This window comes from Tachyglossus aculeatus, chromosome 20, assembly GCF_015852505.1.
Source record: "Tachyglossus aculeatus isolate mTacAcu1 chromosome 20, mTacAcu1.pri, whole genome shotgun sequence".
NCBI classification, from domain to species: domain Eukaryota; kingdom Metazoa; phylum Chordata; class Mammalia; order Monotremata; family Tachyglossidae; genus Tachyglossus; species Tachyglossus aculeatus.
Window position 1 is genome coordinate 29,091,866 of NC_052085.1, and position 21,281 is coordinate 29,113,146.

Consider the following 21,281-nt stretch of genomic DNA (forward strand, 5'->3'; position numbering starts at 1 on the left):
AGCGGGGAACATAGACTGCAAGCGCCTCCAGACTGTAAGTTCCTTGTGGGCAGGGAATGTGTCTGTTATTTTGTTATGTTCTGCTTTCCCAAGTGCTGAGTACATTGCTCTGCACAAAGTAAGAGCTCAATAAATACAACAGAGTGACTAAGACTGGGCTCCTCTAATCCTGTCTTTTCCCCTTCTATTCTAGGACCACCGTTTCCTGCAACTGCATCTTCCACTCGAGGAGGTGGAAGAACGGGACCGGCGGAGTCAGAGGGTGGGCTAGTCCCATAACCTATAGGGTGTGCTCCCAGGAACAAATGGTCCCCATGGCACGATAGACAGAGCACGGGCCTGGGAATAAGAAGATCATGGGTTCTAATCTTGGCTCCGTCACTTGTCTGCTGTGTGACCTTGGTCAAGTCACTTCACTTCTCTGACTCAGGTACCTCGTCTGTAAAATGGGGATTGAGCGTATCTGCCAGCTCTGTTGTATATGCCCTCCCTCCACACATCCGCCAAGTTAGCTCTCTTCCTCCCTTCAAAGCCCTACTGGGAGCTCACCTCCTCCAGGAGGCCTTCCCACATTGAGCCCCCTTTTTCCTCTCCTCCTCCCCATCCCCCCACCCTACCTCCTTCCCCTTCCCACAGCACTTGTATATATCTGTACAAATTTATTACTCTCTATATTTTACTTGTACACTGTGAGCCCACTGTTGGGTAGGGACCATCTCTGTATGTTGCCAACTTGTACTTCCCAAGCGCTTAGTACAGAGCTCTGCACACAGTAAGCGCTCAATAAATACAACTGAATGAATGAATGAATGAATGAGACTGTGAGCCCCACGTGGGACAGGGATTGTGTCCAACCTGATTTGCTTGTATACACTCCAGCTCTTAGTACAGTGCCTGGCATTGAGTAAGTGCTTAACAAATATCACAGTTATTATTATTATTATTATTATTATTATTATTTTGTGCCCAGGCCTAAGTTGAGTTGTGTCTAATAACATCTGAATGATGAACGTGAAATCTGTTTATTTCCTATGATTGCTCTAAAGGCTCATTACCACTAAAGCCACTTCCTCTAGGCTGTAAACTCATCACGGGCACTGTACTCTCCCAAACCCTTAGTACTGTGCACAGAGTAAGTGCTCAATAAATACCATTGATGGATTGATTGACTGATTTTCCCCAATGACAACGGCAAATATTAAAGTATCTTTGAAATACGTTGGTACATTACTTAAAATCAATTCAGAAAGAACTGGTAATAACAAAACGTACCTGAAAAAGAACATGTACATAGCAGCTGTGATGCAGAACAAAAGGACCTACAACAAGGAGAAAATACATTACTTGCACAGCAAACACCGGCATTATTATCGCTCGCATCTTATAAAATTCAACCTGCAATTGTTTACACAAAATCCTTCCCTCTAATGCTCCATATTTACAGTCAATCTGTGCTCTACAGTTGGTTTGGATCTTATTTCTTCTTCCTTGTGCATCCTCTATTGGCCCTTTAAGAGACAGGGCCTGGAAGAGTAATTTACCTAGGCAGTTGTGGAACTGCTAATAGTTTTAATGGACTCTTACAGTGACTTGCCCAAGGTCACACAGCAGATAAGTGGGATTAGTACTCAAGTCCTCTGGCTGCCCTTGCCCACGTTCATTCCACTAGGCCATGCTACTTCCTCATTGCTTACAGATGATGATGATGATGATGGTATTTGTTAAGCGCTTACTATGTGCAAAGCACTGTTCTAAGCACTGGGGGGATTCAAGGTGATCAGGTTGTCCCACGTGGGGCTCACAGTCTCAATCCCATTTTACAGATGAGGTAACTGAGACACAGAGAAGTTAAGTGGCTTGTCCAAGGTCCTACAGCTGACAGGTGGCGGAGCCAGGATTCGAACCCATGACCTGTGACTCCAAAGCCCATTCTCTTTCCACTGAGCCACGCTGCTTCTCCAGAGACAGACACAGATCTCCAGGGAACGATGTTTTTTCTCCCTGGTAGGGCCAACCAAAATCTTTCCTTTCGATCCACTTCCTCGGTAGAAATGGAGAAAAAGTCAAGTTGACATACTCCTCATTAAATCCCTTCATGTGTTTAAAGACGGTTATGGTTGCCCTTTAGAAGGCAGACAACAGAGGAAAGGCAATGAGCTCAGTTTGACCGGTGACAACAGCTTCGATTGGGGATTGTAAGCCATGAGGAAGCACTACGGCCGACTGGGAAGAGGCCGGGCCTGGGAGTTGGAAGGACCTGGGTTCTAATTCTGACCCCGCCACTTGTCTGCTGCGTGACCTTGGGCAAGTCACTTCGCTTCTCTGGGCCTCAGTTACTGCTTCGGTAAAATGGGGATTAAGACTGTGAGCCCCACGTGGGACACCTGAATATCTTGTATCCTCCCCAGTGTTTAGTACAGTGTCTGGCACATGGTATGTGCTTAATACCATTAAAGGCCTTCAAGGCCCTACTGAGAGCTCACCTCCTCCAGGAGGCCTTCCCAGACTGAGCCCCTTCCTTCCTCTCCCCCTCGTCCCCCTCTCCACCCCCCCATCTTACCTCCTTCCCTTCCCCACAGCACCTGTATATATGTATATATGTTTGTACATATTTGTTACTCTATTTATTTATTTTACTTGTACATATCTATTCTATTTATTTTATTTTGTTAGTATGCTTGGTTTTGTTCTCTGTCTCCCCCTTTTAGACTGTGAGCCCACTGTTGGGTAGGGACTGTCTCTATATGTTGCCAACCTGTACTTCCCAAGCGCTTAGTGCAGTGCTCTGCACACAGTAAGCGCTCAATAAATACGATTGATGATGATGATGATTATAAAAATGCATGCAGCGTGCCACGCTAGGCACTTGGAAACATACACCAGAAAAAAAAAGATAATGTTCCTGGCTCTTTAGGTGTTCACAATTTAATGAGTCAAATGGATATAAATTACTTCATATTGAATAGGTTAAAATGTAAGGCCAGAGATAAGGATAAAAACAAAAGCAAGTCAATGCAAAACAATGACCCATTAAGCACATGAGTGCTAAGGATCTTGAAAGAGCAGCATAATCAGGAAAGCGGGGATTAGGTTGGGAATGCTTTGAATGTGTGGTAGCAGTTGGTTTGGTGGAGTTAATTGATTGTGGGTAGAGAACATTCCCCTTCTTTATGCTGTGCTTACTAAGCGCCTGGGGCCCTGAACTGCACCAAATAAAGACTCAATAAATATCACTATTACTACTACTGTTTAGCTAACAAATACACCTTGTGTGGACGCAAAACTAAATTACAGACACTAAAGCCTTGTTCGACCAATGTCGGCGATGCTTAATTTGACTTGAAAATGTGCCCAATGGCTCTATCTGGATGAAAAAGTGGTAGGAAAAAAGAAGGCCCAATTTTTACTGTCAACATTCAGCCATCGACTGTCACAAGTATTAAAACACCTAAATGAATGGCACGACTCCCGGGTGCTCAGTCAATGTAATAGCTCGTTCTGAGTGAATTAAATGGCAGGGCAAGGTCTGAGCCCGCCAGGAGTCTGGGCCGGACTGCTTCTCGGTCGCTTCACCTTTCCTTGATTTATACCCCAAGGTCAGTAAACGGAGCTTGGCAACGCATTAACCTTGAAGTTTTCCAGTTGTAGCGCTGCAATGTCAGGTAAGTAGCCGAAAAGCACGGCCCATCGAATATCTTGACGTTTTCTGTTGAGCAGTAAAATCCGGCCACTTGCTTCCTTTAAAATTGAAATATCTAGATGAACCTAATGTTATAAGCACATGCCGTTAGTGCGTTCCAATTCCCAAGTCCAACAAGCTGATTCTGCAAGTCATTAGAAGAACTTCCAAAGATGGCATAATGGTAAAAACGAGACCAGGCTGTGTGCGTTTTAGAAAAACCTAGGATTCACTCAAAGTCAAGAAACTTCTTTCCCCACCTTCTCCTCAGACCCCAATTTTCAAAATGAGGTGGAATTCACGACCCGAAATAAGAATGTGGGCTAGGTGGTGGGGGCAGGTTACGGGAATTTCAGGCCAGCACTGTCCTGGGCTAAAATGTTGGACCACGACTCAGTTGCTTCTCTTTCCTCTAGCCTTCTTCCTCTGCCCTCCTCTTCTGTCTGTTTGGGACATGTTTTTTTTTATTAAAACATGGTACAAAACCTGGTGGGGCGGGTGTTTGTGTGTGTGTGTGTGTGTGTGTGTGTGTGTGAGAGAGAGAGAGAGAGAGAGAGAGAGAGAGAGAGAGAGAGAGGAGGCAGGCGTGAAAAGAACCAAGTTGGTTACATAAAAGAAAGGCTCGAGGACAAGAAAGGGAAACTGGAGGGAAAAGAAAAGTAGGAGAAATACAAAAGGACCAGAAGCCTTCTGCTTTAATTATCTTGTTCATTTTTAGTGTGAGTTTGAAGCACTGTGGTATCCTTATTATCAATACTATTATATTTGTTAAACGCTTACATGTCAGGCATTTTTCCACATACCAGGGTAGATATAGCAGTTGAGACTCAGTCCCTGTCCCACATGGGGCTCTCAGTCTAAAGAGGGAGAATTGGGGCACTGAAATGTCATTTGACAGATGAGGAAACTGAGGCACACAACATATAAGGGACTTGTCCAAGGTCACACAGGAGACAACTGGCAGAGCTGGGATTAGAACCCAGGTCCTCTGGCTCTAAGCTTCTTTCCACTAGGACAGAATCTTGGCCATCCAGGCTCTGGAGCAATCAGGTTCTGTTTTGTTTCGTTTTTTCCTCTCCCACCTCTCACTGCCTGTTTTTTGGTCATTTCACCATCCCTGGCGCTTTCAGAAGATGAACAAGGAAAGAAAGAGGAAGGGAAACTCAGATCTATCCATCTTGCTTATAATAGTTTTCGTCAAAGATTTGCCGGGGACAAGGTTCCACCCATCAAAGGATATTTGTTTCCTTGGATTAGCTGTACATTTCATTTTTCTGTGATGTCCCTGATTCCCTTCCCTTCCCCATTGTCATATATCTTAAGGAATTTCTATAGTACCAAACACTGTCCTAAACACTGGGATGGACACAACGCAATCAGATCAGACGCATGACCTGTACCATGTGGGGCTCACAGTCTAAGGGGGAGCGAGAACAATCCGTTGATCCATCAGTGGTATCTATTGAGTGCTGAGTGCAGAGGTATTTAATCCCCATTTTACATAAGAGGAAATTTAGGCTTCAAAGGAGGCAAGTGACCAGCCCAAGGTCACACAGCATGCCAGCTGTGGGCCCGGGATTGGGACCCAGATCTGACTCTCAGTTCTGTGCTCTTCCCTCTAGACCGTAAGTGTGTTGTGGGCAGTGAGCATGTCTACCACCTCTGCTATAATGTACTGTCCCAAGCGCTTAGTACAATCCTCTGCAAAAAGTAACTGATCAATAAATACGACTGATCGATTGATTCCCACCTAGGCAGGCTGCTTCCGGTGGTAGTTTCCAAAACAGCTCTTCCTCCTTCTCTCCCTTGCCTCCTCTACACTTTTCCCTTTCCAACCTCCTTTCTCCCACCTCAACAAGGTGCAGGCCGTCAGGTGAGAAACAAAGCTGCCTTCAGAGTTACCGGTAGCCCAGGGAAAGCAGTTCCAAATCATGTGTTTTTTTGTTCAAACAGGCACATGATTAGTGAGTAAAAAGTCTACCCGTTAATTTTAGACAAAAACACAAGTGGCAACCAAGCCATATGGAGGAGCTTCACCCAAGATCAAGCCAAAGTTGCCCTTTGAGTCTATAAATCAAGTTTTTCCTGTCATTGAGCAGTTTGCGAAGGAGGAGGAGGAGCGAGAGAAGAACGCAGGAGGAGCCCCATGAACCTAGAGCACAATTAAAGCTGAAAAAATATTGTGCTTTCAGCAGGGCAAAGTAGACAGGTCAGTTTTATTAAGCAGTCTGGTTTCAGAGACACAAGTCAAGCCTTATTCTCCAGTCCATCTCCACTCCAGAGGTGGCACTGCCATTAACTTCAGGCTTGGGCGTTGTTTTTGTTCAAGGAACCTTTGAGAAAAACTATCAAAATGGGCTCAAGATACCTCAGCAGTATTGGCTGGAGATAAAGCACAGGAAATGGTTTCGCCTGGATGTAGAGAGTGAAAATAGTTGGGCCATTGACGGTGGCGGTACTTAGCCAAACGGTCCTGGTTGTCTCACACGGGCAGTGTGTCCTGCTGACAAACAACCGGTGGCTGTCACCCAGTTGGATGCCACGTGTGTCAATCAATCAATCAATCAATCAATCGTATTTATTGAGCGCTTACTATGTGCAGAGCACTGTACTAAGCGCTTGGGAAGTACAAATTGGCATCACATAGAGACAGTCCCTACCCAACAGTGGGCTCACAGTCTAAAAGGGGGAGACAGAGAACAGAACCAAACATACCAACAAAATAAAATAAGTAGGATAGAAATGTACAAGTAAAATAAATAAATAAATAAATAAATATGTGTCAGAAACCCAGGCTCAGCCCAAACCCTGTCCTTGTCAATGGTGATTCATCAGACATCATCAATCGTATTTATTGAGCGCTTACTATGTGCAGAGCACTGTACTAAGCGCTTGGGAAGTACAAATTGGCAACATATAGAGACAGTCCCTACCCAACAGTGGGCTCACAGTCTAAAAGAGTGGGCTCACAGTATAAAAGACATAGTGAAAGACCTCTGCTGCCATAAAGTTCAAAGACATATGGAGGTCTGATTTTGTTTTAAATGGTTTCTGTTAAGCACTTATTACGTGCCAAGCACCGTGCTAAGGATTGGGGAATCCCACATGGGGCACACAGCTTAAGTAAGAGGGAGAACAGGATTGAATCCCCATTTTACAGATGAGGAAAGAGGCACAGAAATGTTAAGTGACTTGCCCCACGAGAAACAGCAGACAAGTGACAGAGCAGCGATTAGAACCCAGGTCCTCTGACTCCCAAGCCCGGGCTCTTTTCACTAGGTCACACTGCCTCTCTTGGGAGCAAGGCCCGAAGGTGCTTCACTCAGTGGCTGGTACTTAACAAATATCAGAAATAAAACACAGACAACAACCAATTAAAAACAAGTGGCTTATTTTTTTAAGAGTATTTGTTAAGTGCTTATTACGTGCCAACCACTCTACTACGCAATGGGTTAGACACAAGCTAACCAGATGGGACACAGTCCATGTCCCACATGGGGCTCACAGTCTTAATCCCCATTTCACTGATGGGGTAACTGAGCCCCAGAAGTGAAGTGACTAATGCAAGGTCACACTGTGGACAAATGATGGGGTCGGGATTAGAACCCAGATCCTCTGATTCCCAGGCCCATGACCTTTCCATTAGGCCATGCTCCTTCTCCGCTTATACCCTTCTTATTCTCTGCTTATATGCTACTTATATCCGGCCTGATTCTGTCCCTTCACCAAACACTTATGTATTACTCTCTGCAGAAGCGACTCTCAAAGACTGCAAAGATTTGCCACCATTTGTAAAGTTTCCTGGCTAAGACACAATCGATCCTGGGTCAAGAACTGCTCCGATACTTGCTTACAGAATGCCTTTCATGGAGAAACAAGAGGGGGCTCAAATAACTCAGAAGGAGGACCTATCTGAAGGTCTACGGGGTTCAACTGTCAATTTCTCACACTACCTCTTTCTCACAGATGGTCCCATGTAATTAATATGGAATCGCCATTATAATTCGTGTTTAGGTTTTTCTCCTTTGGGGAGCTGAAATTTCTCAGGCATATCTGTCTTACCTGGAGGGGCAAAGCTTTATTAGACAGGGCACCTACAAAGCAGGATCAATTCTCAGTTCCATCCTGGCTTGCTGGATTGATCTTCAGAAAGTCAATTAACCTTCCTGAAAGCTCCCCTTATCTCTAAAATGGAGGAAATCCTAGCTGTCTTCCACCTTCAATCTGGGGACACTGTGAAAAAGAGGGAAATGTTTCCCAATACTGGAAAGTATTCTGAGCCTCTCGGAGATAAGAATGCATTGCAAAAAGACTATTATTAATTAATTATTGCTCTGATCTTAGGCCCTTCTGGGTTCCATTCACCACCAAAAACAATGAGCCCAGAGAGTCCTATCATGAGATAAAACAGAACATTGGACTTTCATTTGGTCAGTGAATAGGGGATAAAGCTGCATACACTGGTCTGGGCCATTAGGGTCTCTTCTGGTAAATTGCTACTCTAGGGAGGTGAAAGTTAATTCACTTCCAAAAGGAGAGCAATTTTCTCCCTAATGGAACTAGGATCGGGTCCATTTTCCTTTTTCATCAGATGAAGCAGCTAGGCAAAGCCCCAGGGGTGCATAATTCCTAAAATGGACCCACTTCAGACGCTCCTATCTGTGATCTCCATCCTCCCACATCAATGGCAAAAATGGTCTGCGACCACAAGAAGCGGGACTAGAAAGAAATTCCAGACTCCCTCGCGGCTGAAGCGCTGAAAGTGCAGGGTTCACAGGCCAGTAGCCCACGTAATTAATGGCCCCAACTTCCTATGTACTGCCTTCTCTTCAGCACACTGCCCTGGTTCTGGAGGAAAAGATGGACTTCTTTCGTGCCACGGAGAATAATAATAATAATAATAATGATAGCATTTATTAAGCACTTACAATGCACAAAGTACTGTTCTAAGCGCTGGGGAGATTACCCCAGCGGTGATCAGGTTGTCCCACGGGGGGCTCACAGTCTTTATCCTCATTTTACAGATGAGATCACTGAGGCACAGAGAAGTTAAGTGACTTGCCCAAAGTCACACAGCTGACAACTGGCAGAGCCGGGACTTGAACCCACGACCTCTGACTCCAAAGCCCGTGCTCCTTCCACTGAGCCACGCTGCTTCTCTGATGAAAGCCATCTCCACAGTCTTTCTGAGGAGCATAGATTTGCTCCCTCACTTCACCCTTCCCTTAAGTCTCACACTACTTATGACCATATCCATAATGTATTTATTTATCAATCAATCAATCGTACTTATTGAGTGCTTACTGTGTGCAGGGCACTGTACTAAGCGCTTGGGAAGTACAAGTTGGCAACATATAGAGACAGTCCCTACCCAACAGTGGGCTCACAATCTAAAAGGGGGAGACAGAGAACAAAACCAAACATACTAACAAAATAAAATAAATAGAATAGATATGTACAAGTAAAATAAATAAATAAATAGAGTAGTAAATATGTACAAACATATATACATATACACAGGTGCTGTGGGGAAGGGAAGGAGGTAAGATGGGGGGGATGGAGAGGCGGACGAGGGGGAGAGGAAGGGGAATTATATTAATAATATAAGGGGCATTATAGTAATGCCTGTCTCCCCCTCTAGACTGTTAGCTCGCTGTGGGCAGGGAACATGTCTACCTACTCTGTTATACTGCACTCTCCCGAGTGCTTAGTACACTGCTCTGCCCATGGTAAGCGCTCGATAAAGACCATTGATTGATTAAGCAGCAGTAGTTTGAAACCAGGTGTCCTATCTACACAGCACTTCCTGTCTAAATGGGCCAAGGTAAATTTAAACAAGCAAATTTGTTATTAGGTAGGTGGGCCTTACATCACAGTCAGGAAGCATAAGCTAGTTTCATGATACATGATTGAAAACTGAACGCTGCCAGACTGTCTCCTCCAGGAGCCCGAGGTTTAATAAATGATATGCCGAAATTTCACAAAAATCAATTCCCAAACCCAAATCCTTAACTGGAAACGAATACCACGGTCAATGATAGGATTTGATGCTCTCCCTCACCCTATCCTCACAGAACTTACGTTACATAGTCTGATTCTCCCTTACCTGTAATTCATTTTGTCTGTCTCCCCCTCTAGATTGTAAACTCCTCAAGGGCAGGGATCGTGTCTACTAGCTTTCTTGTGTTCTCCCAAGTGCTTAGTATAGTGTTCTGCACACAGTCAATAAAAACATTGATTGATTGATTTTCTGGTTGTGTTGCTTTTCAGTTCAATACAGGTTATTGTCACTGAGGGTGGCGTGTCCAGCTAGGTGTTGGAAGGCAGTAGAAGGACCAGAAAAGGAGATAACAGAGACACCCCCTAAAGGGAACCCTCTGACGTCACTTAAATCCAACTTAAATCAAACCTATGGCCACGAATCAGTCATCTTTGGGGCCTTGAATGGCTAAGGAGCAGTTGAGAAGTTGCGTGGCTTAATGGAAAGAGAACGTGCCTGGAACTCGGAAGGACCTGGATTCGAATCCCAGCTCCACCAACTGTCCACTGTGTGACGTTGGGCAAGTCACCTCACTTCTCTTTGCCTCAATTACCTCCTCTGTAAAATGGGGATGAGGGCTGTAAGCCCCAGGTGGGACGTGTTCAATTGATTAACCGATTAACTCCAGTGCATAGTACAGTACCTAGTACATAGTAAGTGCTTAACAAATACTATTAAAGTAGAGAGGACAAATTGCAACTAAAATCATTTTCACAGGGGTTTAAAGGCCAAAATCAAAAGCTGAAAACTGTCTTGAGGAGGTCCCAGCAGAGTCTCCAGTGCTCTGGAGGGGCAGGGTTTATACAAGAAACACCTCAGTGGGGGAACCAGGTGGCTTCCAAATGTTGACACTGCCCACCACGTCCCCTAATAAGATCAGGATGACAAAAGACAATGAAGTTCACAGTCACTTCCATCAACAACTCCACATTTGATTTGCTATCCCTTTCCATTTGAAGGGCTAAAATGACTCTCCGCTACACCTAGCCACTTATTTTTGAGCCGGGGAGATGAGCAAAAATAGCTACAGTGAACTCTTAAAATAATAAGTACGTGTCACGGTAATATTTCACAATCTTGTTTCATCATGTCTTTGTTAAATTCAACAGCATCTTTTAGATTGCTTGCCTCACAGCACGAACTGACATACACACATGAAGTCCCTCAGAAGCAAAGTTGCACTTTGAGGTTTCGAGAGGGAGCCGGATTTTTCATTTGGCAAAGTACTGAACTACAGAATCCCATCTTCAAATTGGACTGTGAGCAATTGCCCTCAAGGACTATCTGGGAACTCTATGCTGGAAGCAGCGCCCTTTCCCTCTCTCCCTCCTCCCTTTCACCCTGGTTCTGATCCAAGCGCAGGGTCAGAGCTTTGCATCACAAGATCAGATGTTTCTGAGAGGTGCACCAGAGGGAATTAATTTGGCCCTTGCCCAATTTTACAGATTTCTCAACCAATCGAATGACTATCTCTAGGCTCTGAGCCTCACAACAGAGCAAATTAAATCCCATTTGCCTTAAAAAGTCTAACTAACATATTCAGAGGCTGCAAATACAGGCCACTCTTCGGTCTTCCAATTGTTCATTCTATGAACGTGAGAAAGATCCACAGTCTAAGGATAAGCTGGACATTCCATCTAATTCAGGGAAGGACAAAGGTAATGAGTGATCTTTCATCCGAACAAAAGCTGTGAACTCACCCCTAGAAATGATTTCGCAGGGATCGGGGACAGGTCTGCTTTACGGAAACTCCCCAAAATTTGGTTATATACTCTCTTCTGGGCAAGGGTGACACATTTCTCGTTTGTCTACTCCTCTACTCCTCTGAATGGAATTAAGACCTCCTGCCCCAGCCCCACCTCATTAACGCAAAGGATGGGAGTGAGCATGCCTACCTGCAAAAAAATATTTCAAGCTCCTGGATAACCTGTACAATGAAATATTAGTGTTTTTATAAGTTTAATATGATTTTAAAATATCATTTATTTATTGTGAAAAATTCTCCCCATCTGTGCTGTCAGCCTGTTGCGCGCAGGGAACTTATCTACCAACTTGGTTGTACTGTACTCTCCCAACTGCTTAGTACAGTGCTCTGCATTCAATAAGCACTCAATAAATAACCTGATCGACTGACTGATTCAACAACACCTTTCCTCACAATCACTCCAAGTCCTAGAGAATAGACATGGCCATTTCAACCTGAAATTTCCAGATTTTTCCAACACCTTGGCCAACTGAACTTCCCGTGACTTCAGGTGAAGCCGTGCCTGCAGACAAGGAGCTGAAACTCGTGACCTCTGTTGGCTCCCTCCAATGCTCGTATTAGATCATTAAAATTCCTCAAATTATAGACATTTCCTTTTGGTCTCAATAAAGCTCACATTCATAAAAGAGCACCTGTATAAACCTATGTTCAATTACACAGGTTATCGAATATCTTGAAATTCACTGTGCTAAATTTGGTTGTTAGCGTACAAACGACACACGGTTTTGTCAATTTGCAGGTGAGTAATAAAAAGGCCCCAAATTATGACTGCATCAATAATGGCATTTTATGAGAAGAATTCATTATATACTGTTAGGGGTACGGGGCGGTTTAGCTACCTCTAGCTGTTAGGAGACTCTTAAACATTACTGTCAATAAGCATCAAGCATGCCACTGAGGGGGAAAATCAAAAGGACAAATATAAGCTCGCCTCTAGACTGTGAGCTTGTTATCGGCAGGGAACGTGTCTGCTAATTTTGTTGAATTGTACTATCCCAAGCCTTTGAAAAACAGGACGCCGGTGTGATGATGCCCAAAGACCACTGTTAAAAAAAAAAAACTGCTCTCTCAAATGAAAATCTCTAGTAAAATGAAGCAGGAGGCCTGTCTCTGGCTCTTTGCTTTCCCCAAATCATGACTGAAAGACACGGGAAGACGATGATTACAGTAAGCACTTACTATGAGCCAAGCACTGCTCTAAGAACTGGGATAGATAGAAATTGATCAGGTTGTACACAGTCCCTGTCCCATAGAGGGCTCGCAGTCGAAGTAGGAGAGAGAACAAATATGAATGCTCACTTTACAGATGAGGAAACTGAGGTGCAGAGAAACGGATTTTCCCAAGGTAACACAGCAAGCAAGGGGCAGAGTCGAGATAAGAACCCAGATCCTCTGATCCCCAGAGCCATGCTCTTTCCACTGGCCACGTTACTTCCCGTGCAAAATGATGTGAAAGACGTGCAAGAACGGGCTTTCTATGGTTTTCTGAATTACCACCATATTTGCAGAACCACACTGGAAATAGAATACTCAAATCCACGGAAGCGCGGCACTTTTAACGAAAGTCTTGAAGACTGACTTAGGCTCTAAAGCGTCATTTCCTCTGTTGCAGTGCACTGCCTATTTCCATTTTTGAGTGGCTTGGCTTAAAAATTTCACAATGTCGTGGCAGGCCTTTCGAGAGTCGGCAGTATGGGAGCCGGGAGATAGACTTAATAGTTCACCTCAACAGACTTAATAATTCACCTCACCCTCAGTGCCTGCTAACCTTATTGTTTTGAAAACACCTATTAGTCTTAATTATTCCTTTAAAATTAATCCCAGGGCTAAATGTGGACTCTGTCTCAGTTACAAGACAACGCACGTGAGCATTTTCTTTCTGGGAAGCAATTATTCAGGGCTAAGGGAGGGTGGCGGGGGGAGTGTGGAATAACATTCTAGCGGAGGGGAGCATAACTTTCTTTTCACACTTGATTTTGCAACCCAAATGAAGAGAGGATTAAAAACAAGAAACTGCTTTTTAAGGGTTTCCTGCAGTTCACCAGGCCAAAGCCCTATGGGATAAGGCTCTACAAAGGACAGCCTATAGAAAAGTCTCCCTGGGATATTTCCAAAACACTCATAAATCAATGTAAAGGTCAGCCTAACCATGTCGAAATACCAATGCTGTCTGCGCCCAAGACAGAGGAAGGAGATGAACAAGCAGTATCTCAGCATGGCAGAACAACTCAATAACTCCACGCTGGGAGGATGATGAGGGGTGAAGTGCAGCTACACCATGATGCCCTAATCCCCCACAATGCTCAAGCACTTGGAAACTCAAATGACTTGGCCTTCTCCATCCTCGGGATTTAATTAGTCACAATAAACAGGGCTAATTGGGGTGGAGACTGACATGAAAACAGGCTCTGTTCAATCCGGCCTGGCAGCCGGGCAGAGGTTTTTGAGCTGGATTTTTGAAAAAGCGCGTTAGACCAAAATGAGGAGTGTGTGTGTGTGTGCCGGACAAAGGTTTCACATGGAAAAGCCGGGTAGAACAAGAAATAATCTAGTTAATGTTTTAATAGGAAATGCCCTTGAGGAGAGCAGGTGGTTCCTGGTACACATTGTTTAGGAACTCCATCAGACCAGGCTGTCCCATTCATGCATTCCTTCGCCTTAACCAAGTTATTATTCCAACTGTAAAAGTGATTTTTGTGCAGAAATACGGGGGAGCGCTGACTGAATTATGACCGAGATAAAGTTGCAGTTTGGGGGCATCTGATTAGGATAGTCTTAATGCTCCACATCAGAACAGAAAAGTCTCAGGCTCTGAGGCATTTTTCTGAGCAAAATAAGAAAGCGGCCAGAACTGCGGGAATATCCGGGTGTGACTGTTTGGAATGTCTTAATGAATTCACGCTGAAATCTCAGCCTCTCCATCCAAGAGGCGAGTCTTGCTGGTTCTGTCATCCCCAGCAGTTCCATCTGCACTCCTCATCCAGGGAATTTACTGAGCGCTTACTGAGTGCACAGCACTTTACTAGGCGCTTGGGAGAGTACAACAGAGTGGGTAGAAACATCCCCCGCTCACGAGCTTCAGAGTCCTCTCGGATGGGGCTGTTTCTTATCGGTTCAATGATTTAGTGAGCCCACTGTTGGGTAGGGACTGTCTCTATATGTTGCCAACTTGTACTTCCCAAGCGCTTAGTACAGTGCTCTGCACACAGTAAGCGCTCAATAAATACGATTGATTGATTGATTTAGCTACTTTGTTTCTTATCCACTCGCGTCTAGTGGCGCTACCCTTTCACCTATTGTACATTTGGCCCTCTTGCCGTTACATTTAAGTGGATGCTCTTGCAGTGCTTGGCACAGGGTAGATTAGAATTTAGGTCCTCTGACACCCAGGCCTGTATTTCTTCCCCTGGGCCACGGTGCTTGTCAGAACGCCCTGGTTGGGGGTTTGGCAAATTGCCACAATTAGAGCTAGAAAAGACCGAATTAGCCAACAAGTTCACTTTTTTCTGGCAGAGAGTTTGCTCGGGGCAAGGATCCTGTTTTCCCCTTCCTTTCTACCTCTCCATTATCCCTTCTGGGGACACTGACCACGGTGAGCCCTCCATGTACTGGACGAACAAGCAGCAGTCATCACCTTCATTTTCTCTTTGCCAACAAGCACAAGTGCTAAGAACAGTGCCTTCTGATCCCGTGGGTACTCCGCACACCGGGATGGCGATGGGGTCTTTGGGAGAGAACGACAGAGGAGCCTTCATCCTGTAACTTCAATCGATCGATCGAATGTACTGAATGATTACTGTGTTCAGAGCACTGTATGAATTGCTTGGGAAAGTACAGCATAACAGAATTAAAAGACGTGATCCTTGCCCAGCAGGAGCTTATAGCCTACAGGGGGAAACGGGCATTAAAATGAATTACTTCAGGATGGAGAAGCGCGTGAAGGGGTTTGCAGGGTGCCAGGCTGCCGTGTTTCTGCTTGGGCGCAGAGTGCAGTAAACGAGTAGGTGAGGAAAGTTCACCCAAAAATTATTTACAGGCAGGACCCATTTATGGCCCAAATGACGGCCAAATAGTGCCAATGTCCAAATAGTGCCAATGTTGGGCTCCAGCGCCATCAATCCAACAATCGATGGTATTTATTGAGTCATTACTGTGTGCAGAGAACTATACTGCACGAATAGCCCTGTGCTAAGCATGGGGGCCATATCAATGCACAGACTGACCCCAGAAAATGCTTCGCATGGCCAACTTCTATGCTTTATCCTTTGTGTCCATAATATTAAAAATGAAGGGATTAGTACCAATCCCTTCCCAACACTGCATATTCAATCAATCAATCAGTCGCATTTACTAAGTGCTTACTGTGTGCAGAGCACTCTACTAAGAGCTTGGGAGAGAAAAACATAGCAATATAACAGGCACACTCTTCGCCCACAACATCACAACTAGACTGTAAGGTCCTTGGGGGCAGGTATCATGTCTACCAATTCTATTATATTGTACTTCCCCAAACGTTTAGTTCAATGCTCTGCACGCAGTAACTGCTCAATAAATATCACTGACTGACATTTAAAGTTTGCTATCCACCACTTTTTGTGATAATCACGGGGATGGAGGAAGTGGTTAACTAGATGTATATCTAGTGCCATTTGCATTTAGTTTTTAATACGATTTGTCAAATATCAAGGTTCTTTTGTATAAATCAATCAACCATCTACTTGTCTGCATATACATACAAATATTTATTCTGGAAATAATTTAAGAACCCAAAAAATCACACTTTCCAAAACGTCCACTCTCACGTAACTTTGGACACAAGAACCTTTAAAAAATACACTGCACGATACCATCAGATATCTTCAGATCTATTCATCCTAATGATGTTGAATAGGAAGTCAACTGTGGAGACCACAAATTCATCCAAACATAACTTTCCAGACCAAACGAGATGTATATTTTGGCTGCTTCCATATCTACATCCTCTATTTTATCCCAAACACTGGCTTGGAACAGCTCGTTTACAATATGCCGTCTAGCAGCAATGTACGTCTGCACAAGTGAACCATAACATCAGTCTTTCCACTTCCCTTGACATTCTAGGGCGATATAATGTGGAAGAGAAAAATGTCTGGAATACTTGAGCTGAAGCCATTTAAATAAGCAAACACTATAATTAATCCCATATATATCTTTTGTCTCAGAAGCAGGTCCTGTTCTCAATAGCAAGGCTGGTGTGCTGTTGGAAAAGGTTTAACATAAGAATGCATTCTTGCTTTATTCAGCCACCTTAAAAGTATGTTTCCTGGGACTCATTCTGTGAACACCTATCCACTTTACCCCTACTCCTTCCTCTTCTAGCTCTACTGCTCTTGGACATTTGGGCCTCTTTATTTTGTCAGGAAAGAAGATGTCAGCCATATTTTCTAGATTCCACGAAATTGAAACCTGTCCATGTCTAATCCAAGCAGGTGGCAACTTTTCCTTCACAACTGAACCAAAAAAAAAAAAAAAGATTTTTTTTTTAACTACTTCACACTTTCCTTTCCAAATCAGTCAACCAGCATCTACTGAGGGACGGGGCGTGCACACACACGCACACAAAACCACTAGATGGAAGTTCCTTGAAGTCAGGGATCCTGTCTAATAATAATAATTATTATGGTATTTGTTAAGCACTTGCTATGTGCCAGGGTCTGTACTAAGTTCCTTGAAGTCAGGGATCTTGTCTAATAATAATAATTATGATATTTGTTAAGCACTTACTATGTGCCAGTCACTGTACTAAGCGCTGGGGTGAATACAAGCAAATTGGGTTGGACACAGTCCCTGCCCTACATGGGGCTCACAGTTTCAACCCCAATTTTAGACATTATACTACTTTAGTGTATTTAGAGTACTACTGTAATGTACTCTCCCAAACACTTAGGTCGGCTCTCTGCCTGGAGTTAAGTACTCAGTGAATACGCTTTACTGATTGATCAGCAGCATTGGGCTAAAATCTACCATTTAGATAAGGCGCTATCTTTGAAAAAAAATCATGGGAAACCAGGGACCCAGGGAGGAAGCCAGGACTGAAGCCTGAAGGAGATTATTTCCTCTTCCTGACTGGGCTAAGCACTTGGGAGAGCACCATTCAACAGAGATGGCTGTGACCCGTGTTGGGGATTCAGATCATTCTAGTTACAAACTAATCTAATCTCTACCTCTAATCTAACTAGGGATGGTGTAAATTCACATTCCAAAATAGAGGCGATCGGAGATACCCACTTTCCACTTCATTACTCTACATTAAAAGCTTACAAAAAATAATAAATATATTTAGAGAGAGCAGTTCTTCAGAGACAAAAGATGCTGCTGCTGCTGTTAACTTGGAGATTTCACTCCTTAGGGGTATGAAGGGCTAAATTTGAATATTAAATCGACTTGCAGACTTTTAGACTGTGAGCCCACTGTTGGGTAGGGACTGTCTCTATATGTTGCCAACTTGTACTTCCCAAGCGCTTAGTACAGTGCTCTGCACACAGGAAGCACTCAATAAATATGATTGATTGATTGATTGATTGATTGCAGACTTAGTTTTGCTCTGGTTAAGAATTCTATGCGCAATCAATATTCTGAAAATAAGCACATTTTTTGTCTTGGACCTTCCAGATGCTTTTTATTAGGCTCCTAGCAACACCTCCAAACTTTGTGTGGTGGATGTTTTCCAGAATTTCAAATTAGCTGTGGAATTTGTTTTCCCCTTATTTTGATTAATGTGTTCTTCCTCGAACAGACATAAAGCCGAGTATACCTGTACAGAAAAAAGAACAAAACCTGAACACTCTCCCCTGAAAAATATCGGTATTGCCCAAAAGCTACTATATGCATAAGTACCTATCATATGGAGGGGCTGGTGATCTCAGAACTTCTCTCTGGGCCAAAAGGCAAACAACTAAAACCAGCACTTTATCATTCTATATGGCTGGAAGGCACGCAGCCAAACAGTTCTTCTATTTCTTCACTCCGGCCCTCTAGACGGGGAAATTCATCACTTGCACATCATCATGTGGATGGAAAAAGGGACGTGAACTGCCACATACGAAACGAAAAACACGAAGAGGAATCATTTTCCCCCCTCAAATTCTCTGGCAGCACCGTTGGCAGGGCTGATTATGAGGTGGCTCTATTGCCAAAATCAGCAGTTTGGACAGTCACTTCACCAAACACACTTCGCTGAATTGACAGCTTTTCATAGCCCCTGCTAATGTTAAAAAGTACAGGGCAACAACATAGACACTGTAGACAAGTGAAATTTTATGAATAATACACTCTGCCGGAGGAGAAATGGCTACAGTGCATATTTATAAAACATTTGACAGACTGCATGTTCACTAAGTCGTGTTTTCTTTTATTGCCGGCCTTATATTGAATGCTATTAGAAAGCAGAAACTGGAGTTCTTCAACTCGATATGTGCAATCCACAATAAAGTGCCACAGAAAAACTCAGTGAGTACTGGTTAAAAACAGAAATTAAGGGACCACTGTGTTCACCGTTACTTTTGATGCTAGTAATAACAATAATAATGGCATTTATTAAGCGCTTACTATGTGCAAAGCACTGTTCTAAGAGCTGGGGAGGTTACAAAGTGATCAGGTTGTCCCACGGGGGGCTCACAGTCTTTATCCCCATTTTATAGACGAGGTAACTGAGGCACAGAGAAGTGAAGTGACTTGCCCAAAGTCACACAGCTGACAATTAGCAGAGCTGGGATTTGAACCCATGACCTCTGACTCCAAAGCCCGGGCTCTTTCCACTGAGCCATACTGCTTCTCTAGTTCTTCCAAAGAGTTGGATAACAGATGCCAAAAGTATTGAGAAGTAGCATGGCCTACGGGAAAGAACACGGGCCTGGGATTCAGTGGACTCTGATTCTAATCCCAGCTCTGCCACTTGTCTGCTGTGTGACCTTAGGCAAGTCACTTAACTTCTCTGTGCCTCAATTTCCTCATCTACAAATTGCTCTCCCTCCTATTCAGAATGTGAGCCCTGTGTGGGACAGGTACTGTCCGACCTCATTAAGTTGTATCTGCCTCAAGCACTTAGAACAGTCCTTGGCACACAGTAAACACTTTAACAAACACCACAATAATTATTATTCCATCTGCTCAAAAGAAGAAATCTTAGCTTTTTTAGAGGTCCTTGATTCACATCCAATAACAGAGAGAATGTGGACCCTAGCTGTGCATCTCTAAAACTATGGGTCATAACTTCACCTAATGATTCTGGAAAAAGCATCAACAAACATTATACTGCAAAAGTTGCTTTTCTGAAATGGCTTTTATAATAATGGCATTTATTAAGCGCTTACTATGTGCAAAGCACTGTTCTAAGCACTAGGGGAGGGATGCACGATGATCAGGTTGTCCCACGGAGGGCTCACAGTCAATCCCCATTTTACAGATGAGGTAACTGAGGCACGGAGAAGTTAAGGGACTTGCCCAAAGTCACACAGCAGACAATTGCTGGAGCCGGGATTTGAACCCATGACCACGGACTCCAAAGCCCGGGCTCTTTCCACTGAGCCACGCTGCTTCTCTAAATCTAATTTTCAAATCTAATGCCATGTTTCAGTTTTACTAAAGCAAAAGGCACAATGTAAATGGCTCATGATCCACTTACACATTTAAAGCTTCTCTAAAAAATGAATGGGATTCCAAGAAAACATTACGAGCTCATGCTAATCGTGGTCTCAAAAGTATTACTATTTTATCTCCAAAAACCTAGTTACGTAGATGACTTTCCTCTAAGAATAAGATTAACTCTAATATATTTCTAAATAGAAGTTTAAAATGATAACAACATGTTACTTGTGAATGAAAGCCAAAATAGAGGATGTACTTCTTAATGTCTATTTGTTGGCAAATATCATCATTTGATTTCATGTTGCAAGCATGCATGTTATTACAACTGGGCAGGAAAAAACGTTCCTGAATGGCTTAGCACAGATTTAGTTGGAATATTTTTTAGCAGACATAACTACAACTAGACCAACTTTCTCAATCTACTCATTAAGCATGTGTAATTTTTTTCTGGTATCAGTTTTCTGAGAATACAGGGGAAAAAACAAAAAGGCATGTTAAGCATGGTTCTAAAATGCTTCTCACATTTCCCAGGACAGGAGCCTCCATAATGTACAGCTGACATTAGCTGTCATCATATGATAAAATTAACTCCTCCTGGTAATAGAGGCTCTTAACAATTAACATGTTATACTCAGGGACTGAATCAGGAAAGATATACAATCATGAATCAGGGAAGATATACAATCACACGATCACCAAAGGGTTAAAACTAATGAGCACTTTACGTGCTGAATGAAAACCTGGGGATTAGTGATATTTGAACACAAAGTCTCCCAAGCTGGGGTTTAAATCTTCCTGGAATGAAAAGATGAGAACTTCATAAACTTTGGGTATATAATTTTAAGACGCCAGCTTAAAACAAAATCCACACATATAGAAAATCACATTAATCAGGGGAAACACATGAATTTTCATTAGAACTCAGGTTCTTACTCCTCAGAGCTGCTTTTCTGCCCAAAGACCCTCAATATTTATCATTATTACTAATATTAATATCATTATCATTATTATGGTATTTATTCAGGACTTGCTCTTTGCCAAGCACCTTGACAAATAGCACAAAAAAATTAACACTAAAATTAAACACCGACCAGAAAAATTTCACTTTCTTAAATTTCCTTTTGATCAATGGTTAGTCAATTTATGCAAAATGGAAAATCTCACTCCTCCAT

The 21,281-nt window shown here is 43.3% G+C and overlaps 1 protein-coding gene across 1 annotated transcript in view; it reads right to left on the reverse strand.

Moving 5' to 3' along the window:
• TMEM135 (transmembrane protein 135) overlaps nt 1-21,281 on the reverse strand; it is a 195,058-nt gene that overhangs the window by 52,627 nt on the left and 121,150 nt on the right. Inside the window, exon 6 of the mRNA XM_038761867.1 lies at nt 1,273-1,319. Within this exon, the coding sequence (XP_038617795.1) occupies nt 1,273-1,319 (47 nt within the window). The remainder of the gene's footprint in view (nt 1-1,272; nt 1,320-21,281) is intronic.